At 34.1% G+C, this 20,869-nt stretch overlaps 2 protein-coding genes across 5 annotated transcripts; both read left to right on the top strand.

Annotated features, from left to right (window-relative positions):
• The first annotated feature begins 1,661 nt into the window (after positions 1-1,661).
• On the top strand, positions 1,662-18,160 carry LOC135126273 (uncharacterized). Of its 3 annotated transcripts, none has more exons than XM_064052195.1 (22): positions 1,662-2,047; positions 2,099-2,223; positions 2,279-2,456; positions 2,507-2,821; positions 2,916-3,149; positions 3,200-3,450; positions 3,501-3,678; positions 4,301-4,389; positions 5,293-5,776; positions 5,834-6,066; positions 6,182-6,248; positions 6,297-6,484; positions 6,536-7,026; positions 7,079-7,268; positions 7,315-7,402; positions 7,454-7,521; positions 7,568-7,968; positions 8,016-8,332; positions 8,392-8,564; positions 8,619-8,890; positions 8,944-9,079; positions 9,129-9,363. In XM_064052195.1, the coding sequence occupies exons 1-22, from the start codon at positions 1,792-1,794 to the stop codon at positions 9,201-9,203; spliced, it is 4,809 nt and encodes a 1,602-aa protein (XP_063908265.1). In that variant the 5' UTR covers positions 1,662-1,791; the 3' UTR covers positions 9,204-9,363. The 3 variants fall into 3 exon arrangements, with proteins under 3 accessions (XP_063908265.1, XP_063908264.1, XP_063908263.1); XM_064052194.1 differs by lacking the exons at positions 5,293-5,776; positions 5,834-6,066; positions 6,182-6,248; ... (9 more) ...; positions 8,944-9,079; positions 9,129-9,363 and adding exons at positions 13,397-13,868; positions 13,926-14,158; positions 14,272-14,338; ... (9 more) ...; positions 17,795-17,930; positions 17,982-18,160 and having other exon boundaries at positions 1,681-2,047; XM_064052193.1 differs by lacking the exons at positions 5,293-5,776; positions 5,834-6,066; positions 6,182-6,248; ... (9 more) ...; positions 8,944-9,079; positions 9,129-9,363 and adding exons at positions 13,397-13,868; positions 13,926-14,158; positions 14,272-14,338; ... (9 more) ...; positions 17,795-17,930; positions 17,982-18,160 and having other exon boundaries at positions 1,686-2,047.
• Positions 9,669-12,038, top strand: LOC135126286 (uncharacterized). Of its 2 annotated transcripts, none has more exons than XM_064052223.1 (7): positions 9,669-10,067; positions 10,119-10,237; positions 10,293-10,458; positions 10,509-10,820; positions 10,915-11,148; positions 11,199-11,449; positions 11,497-12,038. In XM_064052223.1, the coding sequence occupies exons 1-7, from the start codon at positions 9,812-9,814 to the stop codon at positions 11,680-11,682; spliced, it is 1,524 nt and encodes a 507-aa protein (XP_063908293.1). In that variant the 5' UTR covers positions 9,669-9,811; the 3' UTR covers positions 11,683-12,038. The 2 variants fall into 2 exon arrangements, with proteins under 2 accessions (XP_063908293.1, XP_063908294.1); XM_064052224.1 differs by lacking the exon at positions 11,497-12,038 and having other exon boundaries at positions 11,199-11,312; positions 11,362-11,443.
• Positions 18,161-20,869: the final 2,709 nt, after the last annotated feature.

Raw genomic sequence — 20,869 nt, 5'->3', positions numbered from 1 at the left:
CCTTGGTAATCGTTAGAGACAGTTACAGTTCCTACACTACATCAGTATCTAGTAAGGTTTTACAACCGCTACTTTGAGGGATTGTCGGACAATAAAAGGAGTGTGCCGCCAGTGTATAGTGGGCTAGAAACATCCAGGGTTGCATTAAATTTGTGACTTATGGTTTTGTGGGTACAACCTTCATGGTTAACTTTGAAATACCAATAAAATTTTATTAGGTACTGATGTAGTGTAGGAACTGTACAAAAAAATTGTTTGAAAGCTATTTCGACAGAACTTCCGTCGCTCCACAAGGGTAAATAACACCACCTCAATCCCTCCGCGTCGAGGTTGTAAATTCCAAGAGGGCACGGTCTGAACAAATGCGGACAATATGAAATATATTTAAAGCAGATAATCAGTGGGAAAAAACGTATTCTTGTACTTAAGACTTTGTTCTTTTCTGGTTGACAACACTAATTCCACGAAGAATCAAACTTTGATATAGATAATGAGGTCCACTAATATTAAGCCATTTAATCATCTGTTTTCCTGTTCATCAAAACGCTCATAATTTAAATAGCTGCCATCATTTTCTACACTGTAGTTGTTTATCAGTACTTATGCATTGTTAAACATAGTTCTCGATGTTTAAATCAACGTGATTTATTGTTATTCGTCTCAAAAACAGATTAGGTATTGTAACTATCATTAAATAGTAATAAAATTAAATCCCTACTCCCCACTGGTCTGTTCACAAATCAAATAAACTGAATATTTTTTGGCAAGAAAACACTAACAACATAAACATATAAGTACTTAGTACAATCCCCAATCACTGTCAAAATTGACACAACTGGTAAATCTGAACAAAAATTCGTTAAAATTTTGTACGTTAAAACCTGGGACCGTTGGTAATAAGTAAAATATTGCTGATTGAACTTTCTTTATATCCTTCTTTACTTTGAAACGATGGAACAACAGCCAGTGGTCTTTTTGTAGCCTAGGTCTCTTTGTTGGAAAAAATTAATACACACCGTTGCTCCAATGATTTTGACGCCCCTAAGACCGTCAAACAAAAATGTGCTCAGTTCTTTGACTTTAGATTTTTAAATTTTAGTGATTTCTGTTTTAGGAACAAATTAGATTTCTCTATGAAACAGCGTTGGAATATGTTCGAAAATTTAAGATTTGTGAAGTGGTAGTTTAAATCAATTAAATTAATATTGAATTCATTTATTTGTTCATAGTGAAGAGTATAAGTGTAGGTTAAGTTAAATTTAACTGTAAGAAAAATGTAATGGAAATAATTGTCTAACGACTAATAAAGACCATACAGATGTATTCGTTTCAAATTACAACAATGTATTTACTTTGTTTTTATTGTTTACGTAACAGTAAGAAAATATTAGACATTTAAGACAGAACCTAACTGAACGAAATTTAATATTTCTTTCCGAAGATTGAACATAAAATATAAGCAAGTAGTCACATTGACAACAAGCACATTTTTTTTATGAATTTTAATCGAAAGATTTTAAGTGAGTCACCGAAACTAACTTAAATAAATATTGACTTAAAAAATATGTGCGTCTATAAATTGCTACCTAAAATACACTGAAATGTATGATCATATTTTTATCGCATAGAAAAACATCGACTTTAAAATTTGAGATACGTTTTTTTTGTAAACACTGTGCTGTTTAAATGTGATATGACTCATTATATATTTACTATTGATTTTTTTATTCGTAGGTCTTTCTTTAGTCGATCATCGAAAATTTTTCATTCTACTCAGATCATAGTGCGAAAATGAAGTTATTTTTGTACAATTATGTTTTCGCGAGTGTGTTAATTTCAGCCGAAGTGATAACATTAATTAAAGATAGTACTATTACGTGTGTTTTAACTGGCGATTCTGTTAACTCCACTATATACATAAAAACTAAAGATAACCCTGTAGAACTTAAACGAATAATCGAAGAAATAACCAACATACATGACGATGATTGGCACCGAACAAATTGGAGTGCTGACTTTCGGCCAGTACTTGATCAACGTTGGACAAGTGAGTAAAGCACACAACAAAAGGAGATTTCTATTCTATAGCGTTTCTCAGCTTTTAGTGCAGATATTAAAGATCTGACATTTAACAACCGATTCTCACTGTGTTTAAAACAACATTCGAAAATTATTTTACATGACAGGTTTTACCAAATTCACGAAAGAATGCCAGTAATAAATGTGAGTATGTGACAAAAACGCATTTCTTATATTCACTAATTTTCCGCTGTTAAAGTTGAATATTACTACCCACTCCGCTTGTCAGTGGCGACACTACGAAATAATGAAAAATCGTACAGATGTGAATCTGCTCAACACTGAAAACAACAATGTTGTTAATGAAAAAAAACTGCATTCTGTACTGGCAAGGCGAATATTTTCTCCAGACAATTTAAATATTAAAGTACATAAATGTAAGAACTTGATCCTAAGATAACAATCATATAACAGCTATATTTTGCAGATCAATTTCGATACTCAAATAACAAAACTAGCACAAAACCATCATACATTAACATAACATCTTTGAGTTGCGTCTCTTTTTATGTTTCTGTTGATAAAGAATGTTACCTGAATATTTCGGTACAACCAGAAAATAGCATTACAACAATAGGTGGATTTAACGAGAAGAACAAATTAAAACAGTGGAAAAAATACGAAATAAGGACTGATCCTAAAGCGATTAATCAAACGCTTTCGATTGACAGAGGACGATACGACAACGGTACCAAGGGTTATTGGGCAATTGATGATATACACAATTGTAGTTCCGAAATAGGTAGATATTCTTACTAAATTAAACTAAACACCGCTTCGAATACTTTCATCTCGAAATACGTGAGTATAAACCTTAACTACAAAATGATTTTCAGTTACTTATCGAACCGACTTGAATACACCCTGGACTAACCAGACTTGTGCAGAATTAAACTCAACTGGCTCTGTAAGTGAATTTTGTGACAATGCCACTCTAGGAAAACAGTGTCACATTAACTGCGATGCAGTTTTTGGTACGTTATATCCCAACTGTGAGGAACATCGAATATGTTTGTCAGAAAATAAATGTCACTGTGTCTGGGGTTTCAAGGGAGAAAACTGTAGCGAAGGTGTTACGTAAACAACTGAAAACTGTTAAAATAACTATTTCTTATTTTAGAATGTGTAGGAGATTCTTGGGGATTAGATTGTTCGAAAAATTGTACTAACTGTGAAAAATGTGATAAGAAAACCGGATGTCAAAAATGTAAGGCACAGTACTTCGGGGAACAATGTGTGTATAAACTCACCGTCGTGAAAAAGCCACCTATTTTAGAGCCCACTGACGACGATTCGATAAGAATTTTAACAAATATTGAATATGGACAAGACGAAGGGAAGGCAGAACATTATTATATTCAGTGGAGAAAGGTATATTACGTCTAAGTAAGTTGTTGCTTGTTTTTATGTAATGTTGCTAGCTTGAGAGCAACGATGGGTTTAAAAATTACACAGACCAGCAATTCCCCATTTCAAAAAATAATGAATCGTTCTCATTAAATTTTTCGCGGGATGATTCTTATCAGTTTAGAATACTATTGGTTAGCCATAATTCATCATTTCAACAAGGTACCATCCCGGAGTTAACAGTATACAAAAGTAAGTAATTAATATAATAATACAATACAGGGTGTTTTTGAAAGGTATGTAAAAAAAGTAACGGGAAATTGGACATGAGGACACATGTCAAACTTAAAATCACCTCAAATCAATTTTTTGTTTTTGAGACAAAATTCGCAAAAAATGGATCAAAATTGGGCATGCGCCACTGATTTATGGCAATTCGTTGTTTATTAAGCAACACTTGCGGCGGGCTAACTTTACTTCCAGGTAAAGAACAATAATCGTAGTTCGGCAACAGAAAGAATCATTTTTGACGTCTTTTCGCCGAAATGCATTCAAAGAAGTTTTCTTGAAAAATGCGAAGTTATACAAATGCCGAAATGACCGACATGGTCTTAATGTGTGGGAGAACATTTGTAAATGGTCTTGAAACTCGACGTCTCTACGGGCGGAATTTACCAGATCATGGAACTTTCAATGCCGTTGTTCATATTTGTCATTGGCGCAACAAAAGTATTATGTATGGGTATTTTTTTGTGAGAATGATGCAATGAACAAAGTTTTGTATAGCTTTCCAAGATGGTCGAATGTACCATTTTTTTTTGCATATCTTTAAAAACGCCCTACTGTAGTTAAAACTTTAAAAAGACAATTTTAGAATCTTTGACTGCACATGTGGAAGACGATGATACGATCGTATTAAACTGGACTAGACATGAAACTAATACATACAAGATAACACACAAGGTATAAACATCGACAACATTATATTGAATTCTGTCTCCTCTCTGTCAAAACCCTGCAACGTTTCAGAAATCTGCACATTATTTAGCACACTTCCTTTAAAAAATTCTTTGCTTTTTTACTATCCCTATTTTTCTTTACATTCAAAATTGTGTATCTCTGTATTCATAAATGTACCAGCGTTTGTAAAGTAAACATTCTGTTTCGTTGATATCTACACCGACCGGCATGAAAAACAGACCAGCTAATAGTACAGTGCTTCGATATTTTTACTACGCTTATTTTTGATGTTTTTCTTGAACAGCTTATTAATTGAGTGTACCTGCACCCCACACTTTAAATGAGCTTCAGAATATGCTTTTAAAATAGTGAGAGAATATCGAATAAGAATATTTTTCATGGGAGACCCTAGAAAATGGCAGCAGTCTTATAGGTTTGTGGAGGAAATACTCGTTATTGACGTCCTTAAATAGTGTGCCCAATGAACATTGCTTTTGCTTTTTTGAAAACTTTAATTTTTTTTCAGCTTCGTTTGTTGAATTTTTTTTCATTTTCTATTAAAATATATATTTTCTAGTTCTTTTTGGATAAAAATATTACAATAACCGTTGCATAACAACATCAAAGTATTGCAACCAAAATCGTACTTTATTTTGGACATTTTCGGATCTTAAAAAAAATACGGGTGACGCGTTTTTCGTGCCGCTAATTATTTAACTTTGCCTTTTTGTTGTTCTTTTGTAAGCAATGTTTCTTTAATTTTCTTATTTCGCTAAAGTTATAAATTAACGTGGTTTATCTTCCCTCTGTCCTCTGGTTGAGTGCCATCATGTATGATTTAACTCTTTTCTTTTTTGTGTTTAATAACACTTTTTAATAATGCGTTTGCATCTGTTAACATTTTAGTGTCAAAAAATATTCTGCTTCCACGAAGCAATGGAAGAATATAATACCACTTCTACAACATCTATCGAACTAACTATAAAACACTTTAAAACATGCAGCATCAAGTTGTTCATTATAAAAAATGGAAGCGATGAATTCAAAGAGCAAACAACTGTGATACCTCAAAATTCAACGAAAGAAATACTTCCAGCTGAATTACCAAGAAATGTTACCTTCTTGAAAAATCAAATCGTCCTCGATCTAAACAAATGCGACAATTTTACTGGACCACTGAATTATTCAATTGAACTTATATGCATAAGCGAGTGGTGTACAAATACATCCACTAAAGTTGGTCCATATCATTTACAAAACTACTCAACTAACATTACTAGAGATGTAAAAGGTTTATCACCTTTTACGGAATACAGCATCACCGTAACTGCGAAAAGAATTGGTCAGCATGACAAAAAACAAACTTATTTAACGAAGTCAATGCCGTCAGGTTGATGAGCATTTATCTCTTGAAAATTAACGAATTCATTATTTTTGTTTATTGCAGCACCACAACCAGTGAATATTTTACATTTATATTCTAGTGACGAAGACACTTTGTTTATAAGGTGGAAGGAACCCTTTCCACCAACAGGAAAAATAGAAGCGTACAATGTTACTCTCAGCGATAACACAACAATTCCTACTACAACGAATCGTACGTCTTCTTGCGAAATGTGGTCCGAATTTCAGTGCACAAATATAAGTCGGGAAAAGAAAGTTAGCGTTTACAAAGTGACGGTGAGTTTGTAAGAATCCTATAAGTTTAATTTAAAAAAAAAAAGTCAGTTTTAAAACAGTCATATATAAACTGACATAAGTTTGAAGCTGAGCCAAATAAACAAAACTGTCCTAGGTTCGAGCAAAAAACCACGAAGCTGCTGAATGGAATGAGTCCAGTTTTACTATAAATGTCGAAAATGGTTCGTTTGTTATTTGTGTAAACGTAATAAATTAATTTGATTTTACAGTAACTCAAGCACCTCAAAATTTGCGGATCGAATTAAGTCCACAATCAACGGACGAAGTGATACTCAGATGGGAGTACCCATATTACACATATGGAAAAATTGAAAAATTCCGTACAGTACTAAACAGTAGTAGTGGGACAGAAAATGATACGATCCAAGTTTCCAATGAGATAAACTATAACAAAACTGTATAATACTCTACATTTCTTCTACACCAGTCAACAACGTGCTTGTTTCAGATTAAAATCAAGTATGGTAATAGATACAACTTCACTGCTTGGGCACAAAACGCTCATGATGGTGAGAAAGTAACGATTTATTTCGTAGTCTCTAAACCCATTTCTAAATTGTCAAACGAAACTTTTATATTATGGTGTAGACAAGATTGTTATTTAGTAAAATCAAAATCAAAATCACAAGTAAATACGAATTATAACATTACAATAAAACAACATAATGAAATCACAGAGGAACATGAAACGAAAGGATTAATTTCTCTTTCGAAAGATAAAATTTCATGCACGGAAAATAACCCACCATGCGACATCCACTCAAAGTTCCAAGACGTGGCAAGTCAATCTTATTTTCTAAAAATAGACCGTGAAGAAATTCTTATCGAATTTACAGCGCCTGAAGAAAGCAAGATTACATCAAAAACAAATATTATTATTGTAGTTACGCTAAGTTTAATTCTCCTCGTTGCTTTCCTTCCAGGGTTAATATACTACAGGTTAGTGCACTCGCTACAAGTTTAAAATTTTTGCTACATATTAACGCTGTAGATACAAACTTAAATCTACAGTTATAGAAGACACACAAATTATTGCACTTAACGAAAAGGAAACACTAATTGACAAAACTGACCCAAACGACGTGTCTTTTCCATCAGTCCAAATTAATGAATTTGAAAATTACCTCTTCATGTCGTTGCGACAAGATGCACATCAAAATATATTAATACGACAGTTTCAGGTATACGAGAAAATAGTTACTACGAATTCAACAATTACGCTTTTAGGAACTGCCAAAAACAAGAGCTGCAGATTGTATCCATGGTCGATTAAGCAAAAACGCCAGTAAAAACCATTACGAACATATCTTACCATGTAAGCAAAAGTTAAGTAACGTCACACCCATACTTCTTTCTGATTTTCCAGATGACGATACGAGAGTGATTTTGAAAGATAACGAAAACGGAGACTACATAAATGCAAATTACATTGACGTAAGTAATGTTTGGCTGTAAACAATTTAAATAACACATTTCAAAGGGCTACGAAAAACCGAAAAGATATATCGCCACCCAAACTCCTTTAACATGTACCGTGCACGACTTTTGGTCCATGGTATGCCAAGAAAATGTAAAAATTATAGTTATGTTGTGCAAGCTCGAAGACAATGAATGTACTAAATGCGAAAAGTATTGGCCCGACGATTTTTCTCACTTTAGATTTGGAATGTTCTTGATAGAAAATGTTTCTGTAAAGAAAAACGGAAGTTATATTCATCGAACACTTGAGGTGAAATGGAATAATAACACTCGTACAGTTCATCAGTTTCAGTACCTGTCCTGGACCCTTAAAGGAGTACCGTCATCTCCTAAAAATTTTACCTTCTTTGTGAAACAATTAATCGAACTGAGCAATGAGTATCCTGTTGTCGTCCACAGCGAGTAAGTAGTTTTAAAAGTCTGAAAGTTGTTTAACGATAATTACTTAGAGAAGGATGTGGAAGAACAGGAATATACATTTTGTGCGATATCATCTTAAGAATGAGCATTGAAGAAAAGAAGGTCGATTTTTTTAAAACGCTAGAGAAGATGAGAAACCAAAGAGGGGGTTTAGTGAGTAATTTGGATCAGTATATTTTCAGTCACTTCGTCTTGGTGGAATATTATTTTGGGAAAAACTATTCTTCTTCGAACAAACCGAGTGATTTTGTGGTGAAAATTCAAGAAGCTATGCAAGAAAGTGCTATAAAGCGATTTGTCGATCGCTTGGACAAAGCTACGGAGCACTGCCGTACGATTTCTCTAGGTGGGTACAGTAAATTTCAGTGCTTATTCAAACAATGCAACATTTTCCGTTTTGTATAGATGACACGTTTAACAACATCAGAGTTATCGCTGTGGACTGCTTCAATTACCCCGCAAGATTCATCGTAACACAAGAACCTTCAACAAATAATTTATGCAGTTTTTGGAACCTAGTCATAAGCAATGAAGTCGAAATAGTAATATGGTTAAACGGAATAGAGGACAACGACGAGGTAAATATTTATATATTCCTAAGCATTACTAAATACTACACACGATCATCCAAGGAGTATTCAAGTTTCTGGCCTAAGGACACTCTCCGCTGGTCTCTCAACGAATCAAATAAACTCGATATTGTATGGCACGAAAACACTAACGACACATATAACACAATCACTATCAAAATCGACACAACTGGTAAGTCTGAAGAAAAATTCGTTAAAATTTTATACGTTAAAACCTGGGAACGTACAAGTGCTACGCCTTCGAACACGAAAGGAATAATCGACGTTTGCGATAAAATTGTGCCGTATAATGGGCAAATTGTTGTCACGTGCTGGTAAGTAAAATATTGACGTTTGATCGTTATTTATATCATTGTTAACATTGAAGCGATGGAACAACAGCCAGTGGCCTTTTTGTAGCCTTGGCCTTTTTGTTGGAAAAAATTAACACACACCGGTGTTGCAACGTTTTTGAGGCCGCGAAGACCGTCAAACAAAACTGTGCTCAGTTTTTAAAAAATCCTGTAAGTTCTTTGACTTTGTACTTTCCAATTTTTGTGATTTCTGTTTTAGGAACAAATTAAATATCTGTATGAAGCAGCGTTGGAATATGTTCGAAAATTTAATATTTATGAAGTCGTAGTTTAAATCAGTTAAATTACTTAATATTGAATTCATTTATTTGTTTATAGAGAAAAGTACAAATGTAGGTTAAGTTCAATTTAATAGTGAAAAAAATGTAATACAAATAATTTTATAACGACTAATAAAGACCATACAGGTTTATTCCTTTGAAATTACAACAATATATTTAGTTTGTTATTATTATTTACGTAACAGTAGGAAAACATTAGACAATAAGAAAGAACCTAACTGATAACAAATTTTAATATTTCTTTCTGAAGATTGGACCTAAAAGTAGGCACATTGACAACAAGCACATTTTTTTTATGAATTTTAATCGAAAGATTTTAAGTGAGTCACCGAAACTAACTTAAATAAATATTGACTTAAAAAATATGTGCGTCTATAAATTGCTACCTAAAATACACTGAAATGTATGATCATATTTTTATCGCATAGAAAAACATCGACTTTAAAATTTGAGATACGTTTTTTTTTGTAAACAGTGTGCTGTTTAAATGTGATATGACTCATTATATATTTACTATTGATTTTTTTACTCGTAGGTCTTTCTTTAGTCGATTATCGAAAATTTTTCATTCTACTCAGATCATAGTGCGGCTAGAAAGAAAATGAAGTTATTTTTGTACAATTATGTTTTCGCGAGTGTGTTAATTTCAGCCGAAGTGATAACATTAATTAAAGATAGTACTATTACGTGTGTTTTAACAGGCGATTCTGTTAACTCCACTATATACATAAAAACTAAAGATAACCCTGTAGAACTTAAACGAATAATCGAAGAAATAACCAACATACATGACGATGATTGGCACCGAACAAATTGGAGTGCTGACTTTCGGCCAGTACTTGATCAACGTTGGACAAGTGAGTAAAGCACACAACAAAAGGAGATTTCTATTCTATAGCGTTTCTCAGCTTTTAGTGCAGACATTAAAGATCTGACAATTAACAACCGATTCTCACTGTGTTTAAAACAACATTCGACAAATATTTTCAGTTACATTCCATACATACCCTTTATAAAAATACTAAATGTGAGTATGTGACAAAAACGCATTTCTTAAATTCACTAATTTTCCGCTGATAAAGTTGCACACCGCTTGCCAGTGGGGACACTACGAAATAATGAAAAATCGTACACATGTGAATCTAGTCAACACTGAAAACAACAATGTTGTTAATGAAAAAAAACTGGATTTTGATCTGGCAAGCCGAACATTTTCTCCAGACAATTTAAATATTAAATTACATAAATGTAAGAACTTGATCCTAAGATAACAATCACATAACAGCTATATTTTGCAGATGAATTTAGATACTCTACAACAACTAGCACAAAACCATCATACATTAACATAACATCTTTGAGTTGCGTCTCTTTCTATGTTTCTGTTGATGAAGGATGTTATCTGAAAATTTCGGTACGACCAGAAAACAGCATTAAAAACATAACTGGATTTAACGAAAAGACCAAATTAAAACAGTGGAAAAAATACGAAATAAGGACTGATCCTAAAGCAATTAATCAAACACTTTCGGTTGACAGAGGACGATACGACGACCGTATGGAAGGTTACTGGGCAATCGATGATATACACAGTTGTAGTTCCGAAATAGGTAGATATTTTTACTAAATCAAACTAAACCCCGCTTCGAATACTTTCATCTCGAAATACGTGAGTATAAACCTTAGCTACAAAATGATTTTCAGTTACTTATCGAACCGACTTGAATACACCCTGGACTAACCAGATTTGTGCAGAATTAAACTCAACTGGCTCTGTAAGTGAATTTTGTGACAATGCCACTCTAGGAAAACAGTGTCACATTAAATGCGATGCAGTTTTTGGGACGTTATATCCCAACTGTGAGAGCCATCGAATTTGCGTGTCACAAAATAAATGTCACTGTGCCTGGGGTTTCAAGGGAGAAAACTGTACCGAAGGTGTTACGTAAACAACTGAAAACTGTTAAAATAACTATTTCTTATTTTAGAATGCGGAGAAGATTCTTGGGGATTAGATTGTTTGAAAAATTGTACTAACTGCGAAAAATGTGATAAGAAAACCGGATGTCAAAAATGTAAGCCACAGTACTTCGGGGAACACTGTGAGTATAAATTTACCGTCGTGAAAAAGCCACCTATTTTAGAACCTAGTGACGACGAGTCGATAAAAATTTTAACAAATATTGAATATGGACAAGACGAAGGGAAGGCAGAACATTATTATATTCAGTGGAGAAAGGTATACATTTAAGTAAGTTGTTGCTGGTTTTTATGTAATGTTGCTAGCTTGAGAGCAACGATGGGTTTCAAAATTACACAGACGAGCAATTCCCCATTTCAAAAAATAATGAATCGTTCTCATTAAATTTTTCGCGGGATGATTCTTATCAGTTTAGAATACTATTGGTTAGCCATAATTCATCATTTCAACAAGGTACCATCCCGGAGTTAACAGTATACAAAAGTAAGTAATTAATATAATAATACAATACAGGGTGTTTTTGAAAGGTATGTAAAAAAAGTAACGGGAAATTGGACATGAGGACACATGTCAAACTTAAAATCACCTCAAATCAATTTTTTGTTTTTGAGACAAAATTCGCAAAAAATGGATCAAAATTGGGCATGCGCCACTGATTTATGGCAATTCGTTGTTTGTTAAGCAACACTTGCGGCGGGCTAACTTTACTTCCAGGTAAAGAACAATAATCGTAGTTCGGCAACAGAAAGAATCATTTTTGACGTCTTTTCGCCGAAATGCATTCAAAGAAGTTTTCTTGAAAAATGCGAAGTTATACAAATGCCGAAATGACCGACATGGTCTTAATGTATGGGAGAACATTTGGAAACGGTCTTGAAACTCGACGTCTCTACGGTCGGAATTTACCAGATCATGGAACTTTCAATGCCGTTGTTCAGCACCTTGCACTTTATTCATATTTGTCACTGGTGCAACAAAAGTATGGTGTATGGGTATTTTTTTATGAGAATGATGCAATGAACAAAGTTTTGTATAGCTTTCCAAGATGGTCGAATATACCAATTTTTTTGCATATTTTTAAAAACACCCTGTAGTCAAAACTTTAAAAAGACAATTTTAGAATCTTTGACTGCACATGTGGAAGACGATGACACGATCGTATTAAACTGGACTAGACATGAAACTAATACGTACAAAATAACACACAAGGTATAAACATCGACAATATTATATTGAATTCTGTTTCCTCTCTGTCAAACCCCTACAACGTTTCAGAAATTCTGCACTATATTTAGAACACTTCCTTTAAGAAATTCTTTGCTTTTTACTATCCCTATCTTTCTTTAGATTCCAAATTTGCGTATCTCTGTATTGATAAATGTACCAGTGTTTGTAAAGTAAACATTCTGTTTCGTTGATATCCACACCGACCGGCATGAAAAACAGACCAGTTAATAGTAGTACAGTGCTTCGACCTTTTTACTGCGCTTTATTTTGATATTGTTTCTTGAACAGCATATTAACTGAGTGTTCCCGCACCCCACACTTTAGATGAACTTCAGAATATGCTTTTAAAGGAATGAGAGAATATCCAATAAGAATAAATAAACAACTTATTTCATGGGAGACCCTAGAGAATGGCAGCAGTCTTATTGGTTCGTGGGTGAAATACTCGTTATTGACGTCCTAAAACAGTGTGCCCAAGCATCAGTGCTTTTGTTTTTTCGACAACTTTTTTTTTTCTCAGCTTTGTTTATTAATTTTTTTTCAATTTCTGTTAAAATATATATTTTCTAATTCTTTTAGGATAAAAATATTACAATAAACGTTGCATAACAACATCAAAGTTTTGCAACCGAAATCGTACTATATTTTGCACATTTTTGTATCTTAAAAAAAAAAATACGGGTGACCCGTTTTTCATGCCGCTAAGTGTAGGTATATTCAAAACCATAATTTTTATTCGTCTTTTTCTGGGTAACTTGCTGTATTACCTTTTGTAATTATTTAATTTTGCCTTTTTTTTTGTTCTTTTGAAAGCAATGTTTTTTTGGTTTTCTTAGTGGGCTAAAGTTATAAACTAACGTTGTTTATCTTCTATTTGCCCTCTCCTTAGATGCCATCATGTATGATTTAACTCGTTCCTTTTTTGTATTTCATTAGTTCATTACACTTTTTAATAAAATTATGCGTTTATATTTTTAGTGTAAAAAATCATTCTGCATCGACGAAGCAGAGGAAGAATATAACAACACCACGTCTCCAACAACTATTGCACTGACTATAAAACACTTTAAAATATGCAGCATCAAGTTGTTCATTATAAAAGATGGAAGTGATGAATTCAAAGAACAAACAACTGTGACGAAGGAAATACTTGCCGCCGAATTACCAAGAAATGTTACCTTCTTGAAAAATCAAATCGTCCTCCAATTAAACAACTGCACCAATTTTACTGGACCATTGAAATATTCAATTGAACTTGTATGCGTAAGCGAGTGGTGTACAAATGAATCAACGAAAATTGATACGTACCATTTACTAAAGTACTCAACTAACATTACTAGAGATGTAAAACATTTATTACCTTTTACGGAATACAACATCACAGTAATTGCGAACAGGACTGATCAGCATGACAAAAAACAAACTTATTTAAAGAAGTCAATGCCATCAGGTGGATGAGCATTTGTCTCTTTAGAATTAACGAATGTATTATTTTTTTATATTGCAGCACCACAACAAGTGAATTCTTTACATTTATATTCTAGTGACGAAGACACTTTATTTATAAGATGGAAGGAACCCTTTCCACCAACAGGAGAAATAGAAGCGTACAATTTTACTCTCAGCGATAACACGTCAATTCTTACTACAACGAATCGTACGTCTTCTTGCGAAATGTGGCCCGAATTTCAGTGCACAAATATAAGTCGGGAAAAGAAAGTTAGCGTTTACAAAGTGACGGTGAGTTTGTAAGAATCTTATAAGATTAATTAAAAAAAAAAGTCAGTTTTAAAACAGTCATATATAAACTGACATAAGTTTGAAGCTGAGCCAAATAAACAAAACTGTCCTAGGTTGGAGCAAAAAACTACGAAGTTGCTGACTGGAGTGAGTCCAATTTTACTATAAATGTCAAAAATGGTTCGTTTTTTATCTGTGTAAACGTAATAAATCAATTTGATTTTACAGTAACTCAAGCACCTCAAAATTTGAGTATCGAATTAAGTCCACAATCAACGAACGAAGTGATACTCAGATGGGAGTACCCACTTAACACAAAAATTGAAAAATTCCGTACAGTACTACACAACAGCAGCGGGACAGAAAATGATACGATCCAAGTTTCCAATGAGATAAACTATAACAAAACTGTATAATACTCTACATTTCTTCATCACCAGTCAACAACGTGATTGTTTCAGATTAAAATCAAGTATGGTAATAAATACAACTTCACTGCTTGGGCACAAGGCGCTCATGATGGTGAAAAAGCAACGATTTATTTCGTAATCTCTAAACCCATTCCTAAATTATCGAATCAAGTTTTTATATTATGGTGTAGAGAAGAATGTTGTTTAGTAAAACCAAAACCAAAATCACAAGTAAATACGAATTACAACATTACAATAAAACTACAGAATGGAACCAAAGAGGAGCACGAAGCGAAAGGATTAATTTCTCTTTCGAAAGATAAAATTCCATGCATGGCAAATAACGCATCATGTGACATCCACTCAAAGTTCCAAGACGTGGCAAATCAATTTTATTTTCTAAAAATAGACCGTGACGAAATTCCTATCGAATTTACAGCGATTGAAGAAATTCGTACCAAATTTACAGCGATTGAAGAAATTTCTACCGAAGTTACAGCGACTGAAGAAATTAAGAAAACAAATATTACTATTATTATTGTGGCAGTTGTACTAAGTGTAACGCTTCTTGTTGCCTTCTTTCTAGGATTCATGTTCTACAGGTTAGTTTACTTAAGACCCAGTAAAAATAGTTACCTATTTATGTGGTTACAGGAGAAAAAGCCAAGAACATAAACCGAAAAAATTAAAAAACATGCCAAGCGTAAAATTCTCAGACCTTAAAGAAAAAGAAGCACTAATGGCCAACAACAACGAAAGCGATCCTTCTTTCGAACCTGTCAAGATCAACCACTTTGCGAATTTCTTCTCAACTGCGCTCGACGATGACCCAGATGACAACATAATAACACGACAATTCGAGGTCAGCTTAAAACCATTCGTTGCGTTCTTAAAAACAACCCTTTTCAGGCGGTACCTAGAGCAAGGGTTACAAATTGTCAACAAGGCCAGTTATACGAAAACGCTAACAAAAACCGCTACAACAATGTCTTGCCATGTAAGAATTGTTTAAAACATTTACTTCCTCTTGTCTTGTTAAAGCTCTTTTACTGTCGTCTGAACTAACTCGGTAAATTATCCTTTACACGCACCCTGCCTGTAAAGCGTTACCGTGGCAGCTTTACAGGCACCTTGCCTGTAAAACGTTATCATGACAGCACCGGAATCAAACACACATTCGCTGCGTCGGCCTTTTTCTTAATCTCACTAATACTGTGCTAATACTAACGTTAAAATCACCTTCAAACTCTTCATCTTCATCGAATTCCACAATTAACAGAGCTCAGAAACAAAATTAAACTATTTAAATTATTAATCGAATTTACAAATTGACAGTCCCGTTATTTTCAAACAATTCAATTTTCCATAGTTACCGGAGCAAACTATGAAAAATAACTACAATTTCTATGACTGTAATTTCAAGTAAAATTTCTAGAGACGATGCCAAAGTTGTTCATTTTCAGGATTTTCAGCAAGAGGAAGTAAAACGTTGTACGCGGCTCGCTTGCAACTAGCCTTTACTGGGGCTCACCGGATTACAGGACTCGCTCCTACGTCGCTCGCCCTGCAAACATTCCGGCTCGCCCGTAAAGGCTAATTTACTAAGCTTGCCACGTAAATAACTATTACTTATCTAACCACTTTTTCGTTTCTAGATGACGAGACTAGAGTAATTTTGCAAGGAAACAGCGAGGGAGACTACATCAATGCAAACTACGTCGACGTAAGTATCTCTTTGACGAGACTTCGACCTGATTAAAATTGTCTAGGGTTACGACGTCCCAAAAGCCTTCATTGCCACTCAAGCCCCTTTGACGTCCACCGTGCACGATTTTTGGTACATGATCTGGCAAGAGAATGTCAAAATCATAGTAATGTTGACTGAAATCGAAGAAAACGGGCGTGTCAAGAGTGAAAAATATTGGCCAGAAGATAACTCTCGTTTCAGGTTTGGAGATTTCGTCGTTGAGAGTGTTACTCGAAAATCGACTTCGCACTACATCCATCGGGAGTTTCAAGTAATATTTAATAAACAAAGTCGTTTGGTTGACCACTTCCAATACACAGCCTGGCCCGACCACGGAGTACCATTGTACGTTTCGGAGTTTGTTGCATTCGTGAAAAATGTATTGAAAATGGAACAGAACACTCCCGTAGTCGTACACTGCAAGTAAGTCAAAAAATTTCTAACACTGTATATGACTTTAAAATATATCCAGTGCAGGGTGTGGCAGGTCGGGTACTTTCATTCTATGCGACATTCTCATTAAAATGGGTACGAAAGAAAAGCAGTTGGACTTTTTTGGGGTTTTGAAGCGAATAAGAGACCAAAGGGCTGGTCTGGTGAGCAACATAGAACAGTACATTTTTTCGCATCAAGTCATATTAGAGTACTTCTTCGGAGAAGACTTTTCTATTTCCATTAGTAATAATTTTGAAGAGGAGGTACAAAACGCTTTAATTGACTTCAACATAAAACACATGCTCAAATGTCTGACACGAAACAAGAGACCTCAATTTAAAACAACCGCGCAACTCACCGACGAAGAAAAATCCAAAAATCGGTTCTCTAAAATCTTGCCGGGTGAGTATAACACGAAAAGACTCTTACGAGTCGAAAATAAACGCATTTCTTCATTCGCATAGGCCCTACCCAAATTTATTTGCCAATATCTTCGCGCGATTCCTCCAACTACATCAACGCTGTAACCGTGGACGCCTACCAATGTCCCAAAAAATTCATCGTGACGCAACAACCCCTACCCAACACTGTTGGAGACTTCTGGAAACTAGTTCATGAATACGAAATCGACACAATCTTGTCTTTGAACACAATTAACGACAAAGACGTGGTAACATCTCTAAATTTAGTCCGACTTCAAACACTACGTTATCGTATTCCAGGGTTGCCCGAAATTTTGGCCCAACGAGAACGAAGGTAGTTGGACCTTCAATTCGATGAAATTAGTTTTCTTCAATCAAGAAACTGACAACCCTTCATACAACTTAGTGCGACTCAAAGTACGGAAAACGACGGAAGACAAAACAAAGAACGTCATTGTAATAGACCTGAAAAATTGGAGACGGAAAACACTTAAGCCTTCGAATATTAAGGATTTAATTCATGTTTGGCAGAAGATTATGACGTGTAAAGGGAAAATTGTTGTCAGTTGCTAGTAAGTCGAGGCAGTAGTGTGATTAGTTTTTTTATTGTGTTGAATTTCAGCGACGGGGCAACTGCTAGCGGACTTTTCGTGGCGTTGGCGTTTGTGCTCGAAAAAATTAATTTAGATAATTGTTGCGACGTTTTTACTGCCGTTAGAACCGTGAAACAAAGTCGGGCACAGTTCGTCGAACACACTGTGAGTGACTAGTTTCGATTTTTTGATTTTGTGGTAATTTTTTTTTTCCAGGAACAACTGAGATATTTATATCAGGTCGCTCTTGAGTATATACGGGAATTTAACACTTACCAGAATTTTACCTGATCGAACTGGTTTGCTACAGTGTTTTTTTATACGCGATAGATATAAATCTCCATTTTTAGTAACTTGAAATGTAACTGCTTACTAAATATAGAAAATATATGTTATTCTGTGTTGATTTTCAATTCATCATAGACATATGGTATTTCATCACTTCTTCATGCAGGTTCTATCCGAATTCCACAATTCCCAGCACTCAGAAAGTACAAACGGATTCTTAACATTATAGACGACATAAATAAAAACAGTGACTCGAAGCCCATGTTAGTATTTTGATCAGTTTTTAACCAGTCTTGAAAATGTTGAATTCATACAAATGGGACTAAAATTCATCGTAATGTTGAAAACATTGCATTATCGGATTAGTTAGAGCAGATAAATTGTATAAATACTGTTGGAAATGAACAGAATTTCTTAGTTTCGTCTGAACTTTTCAAGTTAGACTACGCTTGTGTTTTGTGTTTGTGTTTTTGTTTGTGTGTTTGTGTTTCAACATCTTTAATTTCACTATGGGAAATCATAGTTTTAAAAAAAAGTCTCTTAGTGTAAGCAGAAAAAGCCGAAAAGTAATTTCAAAGAATATTTGGAGGTACCTAAATTTAATCTTTGAATAAAGTTAAATTATGCAACTTGACAAAATTTTTGCCTGAGTCAAAATAAATTATGTTTTTATTATACAGTGCCTTTTTTTTCTTTTATTTTATATTCTGCCAATTTTCACGTGAAAATTTCTGGTTGAAAACTTATTAACACAATTCAAAGTCTTTATCTCGTAAATCCCTATGGGCAGAATTAAGAAAATGCACTGTATGAATAACTAAGGTAATTACACTTGTTACGTTATACGTATTGTTTTATTTAAATATATTGGTTAGAATGAAGACCGCATCTCCAAGAATTCAAAGAAACCTATCTCAATTGAGTGAAACAAAAAAACAATCTGAAAATAACGAGGTAGATGTAGATGTAGATGTAGAAACAGAACAGAAGCGCACTTCATGTAGTAATAATGTAAAAGGTACACCTTTTATTGCTACTGGTAGAAGAATTGTTTCAATTTTATATTTATTTGAGCAAATAAGTATATAGAAAAACTTTGCCATCAAGGATTTGACTGTACGTTCAAAAATGTGCAAATATCTTCTGAACAACGAATAGGATTAGAAAGCATTTTTTTTTTAAATGTGAAGTTTGCGGAATAACTGAAAAAATTTATACTGAACCGGAAATAAATGAATTAAATGTGCTTGCGGTTTCTGGCTGCGTTTCTACTGGCAATGATTACGCACAAACAAATGAACTTTTCTCTTCTATGGATGTACCATTTATGGCTCCTGATACTTTCCAGAAGCATCATCAAACAGTATTCCAAAGTATAGAGGAAAGCTCTTGGGGAACAATGATAGAAGTAGCAAGAGAAGAAGCTCGATTAGCAGTAGAATATGGTGATGTCAATGAAAATGGAATACCGATTATTGCTATAACAGGAGATGGTGCGTATAGTATAAATTATGACGCGTCTTCAGGTGTTGCATCAATTATTGGAATAAACACAAAAAAAAAATTGTTTGCAGGGGTACGTAATAAATATTGCAACTTTGAAATGATGACACTTTGAAAAGAAATCATATATTTATGTCTTAAAAATTATAAAGGCACTTCTACCGCAGACGGGTTTAGGAAATCAGTTTCTATGTATGGCCTAATTTATGGCAAAATAATAGCCTACGGACACAGCAGTGTCTACCATAAATTACTGTCATCATCTCTGTATGGCCCACAATTTCATATTCAAAAAATTGAATGTAAAAATCATATTATTCGCAATTACTTATCCAAATTAACGGAACTAAAAAATAATACCAAATTATATAAAAAGGCAACGAGACATTCAAAGCGCTAAAATAGAAAAGTTGCGCGTGGCGGTGAACTCATCTATTTCATTTTGGACAGAAAATAAAAATCATTCATTCGAAGAAACAAACAGAAGTTACAAAAAGAAACGAAAATGGTCCCAGGCATACGTTTAGAGATCACACTTTTTGTAATATTAGTGAACATTCTTTTTGTACTGAAGAATCTGTAAAAAAAGCGGAGGCTGGAGAACAAAATCTTGTCCCACTGTTGACTTGATTGATTGATTTTTTGGCCGTGGAGTTTATGTTACCAACAACTTATCGGAATGTTATAATTCTGTAATCAATCAGTTTGTTGGCGGCAAAAGGGTGAATTTTTCTTTAAAGGGTGGCTACACGATCAGCTCCAGAAAGCTTTTGATTAGACAGATATTTTTTTTTCTGATTGATAAATTTAAATATTTTGGTTTTTCAGATTTTCTTATTAGTTATTTCATTCATACCTATTTAACCGTGTCCAATATGTCAAATATCGAAATCATAAGTCTCACACTTTTAAACCAAATTCTGGAGTGCCTCAGGGCTCCAATCAATCTGGGACCTTTGTTATTCTTGAATTTTATCAACGACCTGGCGTTGACTCAATAGATGATTGCGTAAGTTTACAGAGGAATGTTACAAATGTGTTGAACTGTGTTACGTTTGAAAAGCAGCATGTGGGCTAAATCTGTGGATCTGTGGACTGCTTTAATTTTCGCAGAAGATTCATTGTAACAGAAGAACCTTCACCAAATACTATACGCAGTTTCTGGAATCTAGTTATAAGCCACGAAGTCGAGGTAGTAGTATGGTCAAATGGAAAAAATCACAACTACGAGGTAAACATATATAGTGCCTTTTTGTAGTATTGGTTTCATTGTTGGAGGAAATTAATAAGCATTGTTCTTGCGACATTTTTGA

Source organism: Zophobas morio, unplaced genomic scaffold (assembly GCF_036711695.1).
Source record: "Zophobas morio isolate AGI-343-1 ecotype UQ-CSIRO unplaced genomic scaffold, CSIRO_AGI_Zmor_V1 ptg000010l, whole genome shotgun sequence".
Taxonomy (NCBI): Eukaryota; Metazoa; Arthropoda; class Insecta; order Coleoptera; family Tenebrionidae; genus Zophobas; species Zophobas morio.
The sequence above is the reverse complement of the archived record's forward strand: the minus strand, read 5'-3'. Positions and strand labels throughout refer to the sequence as shown.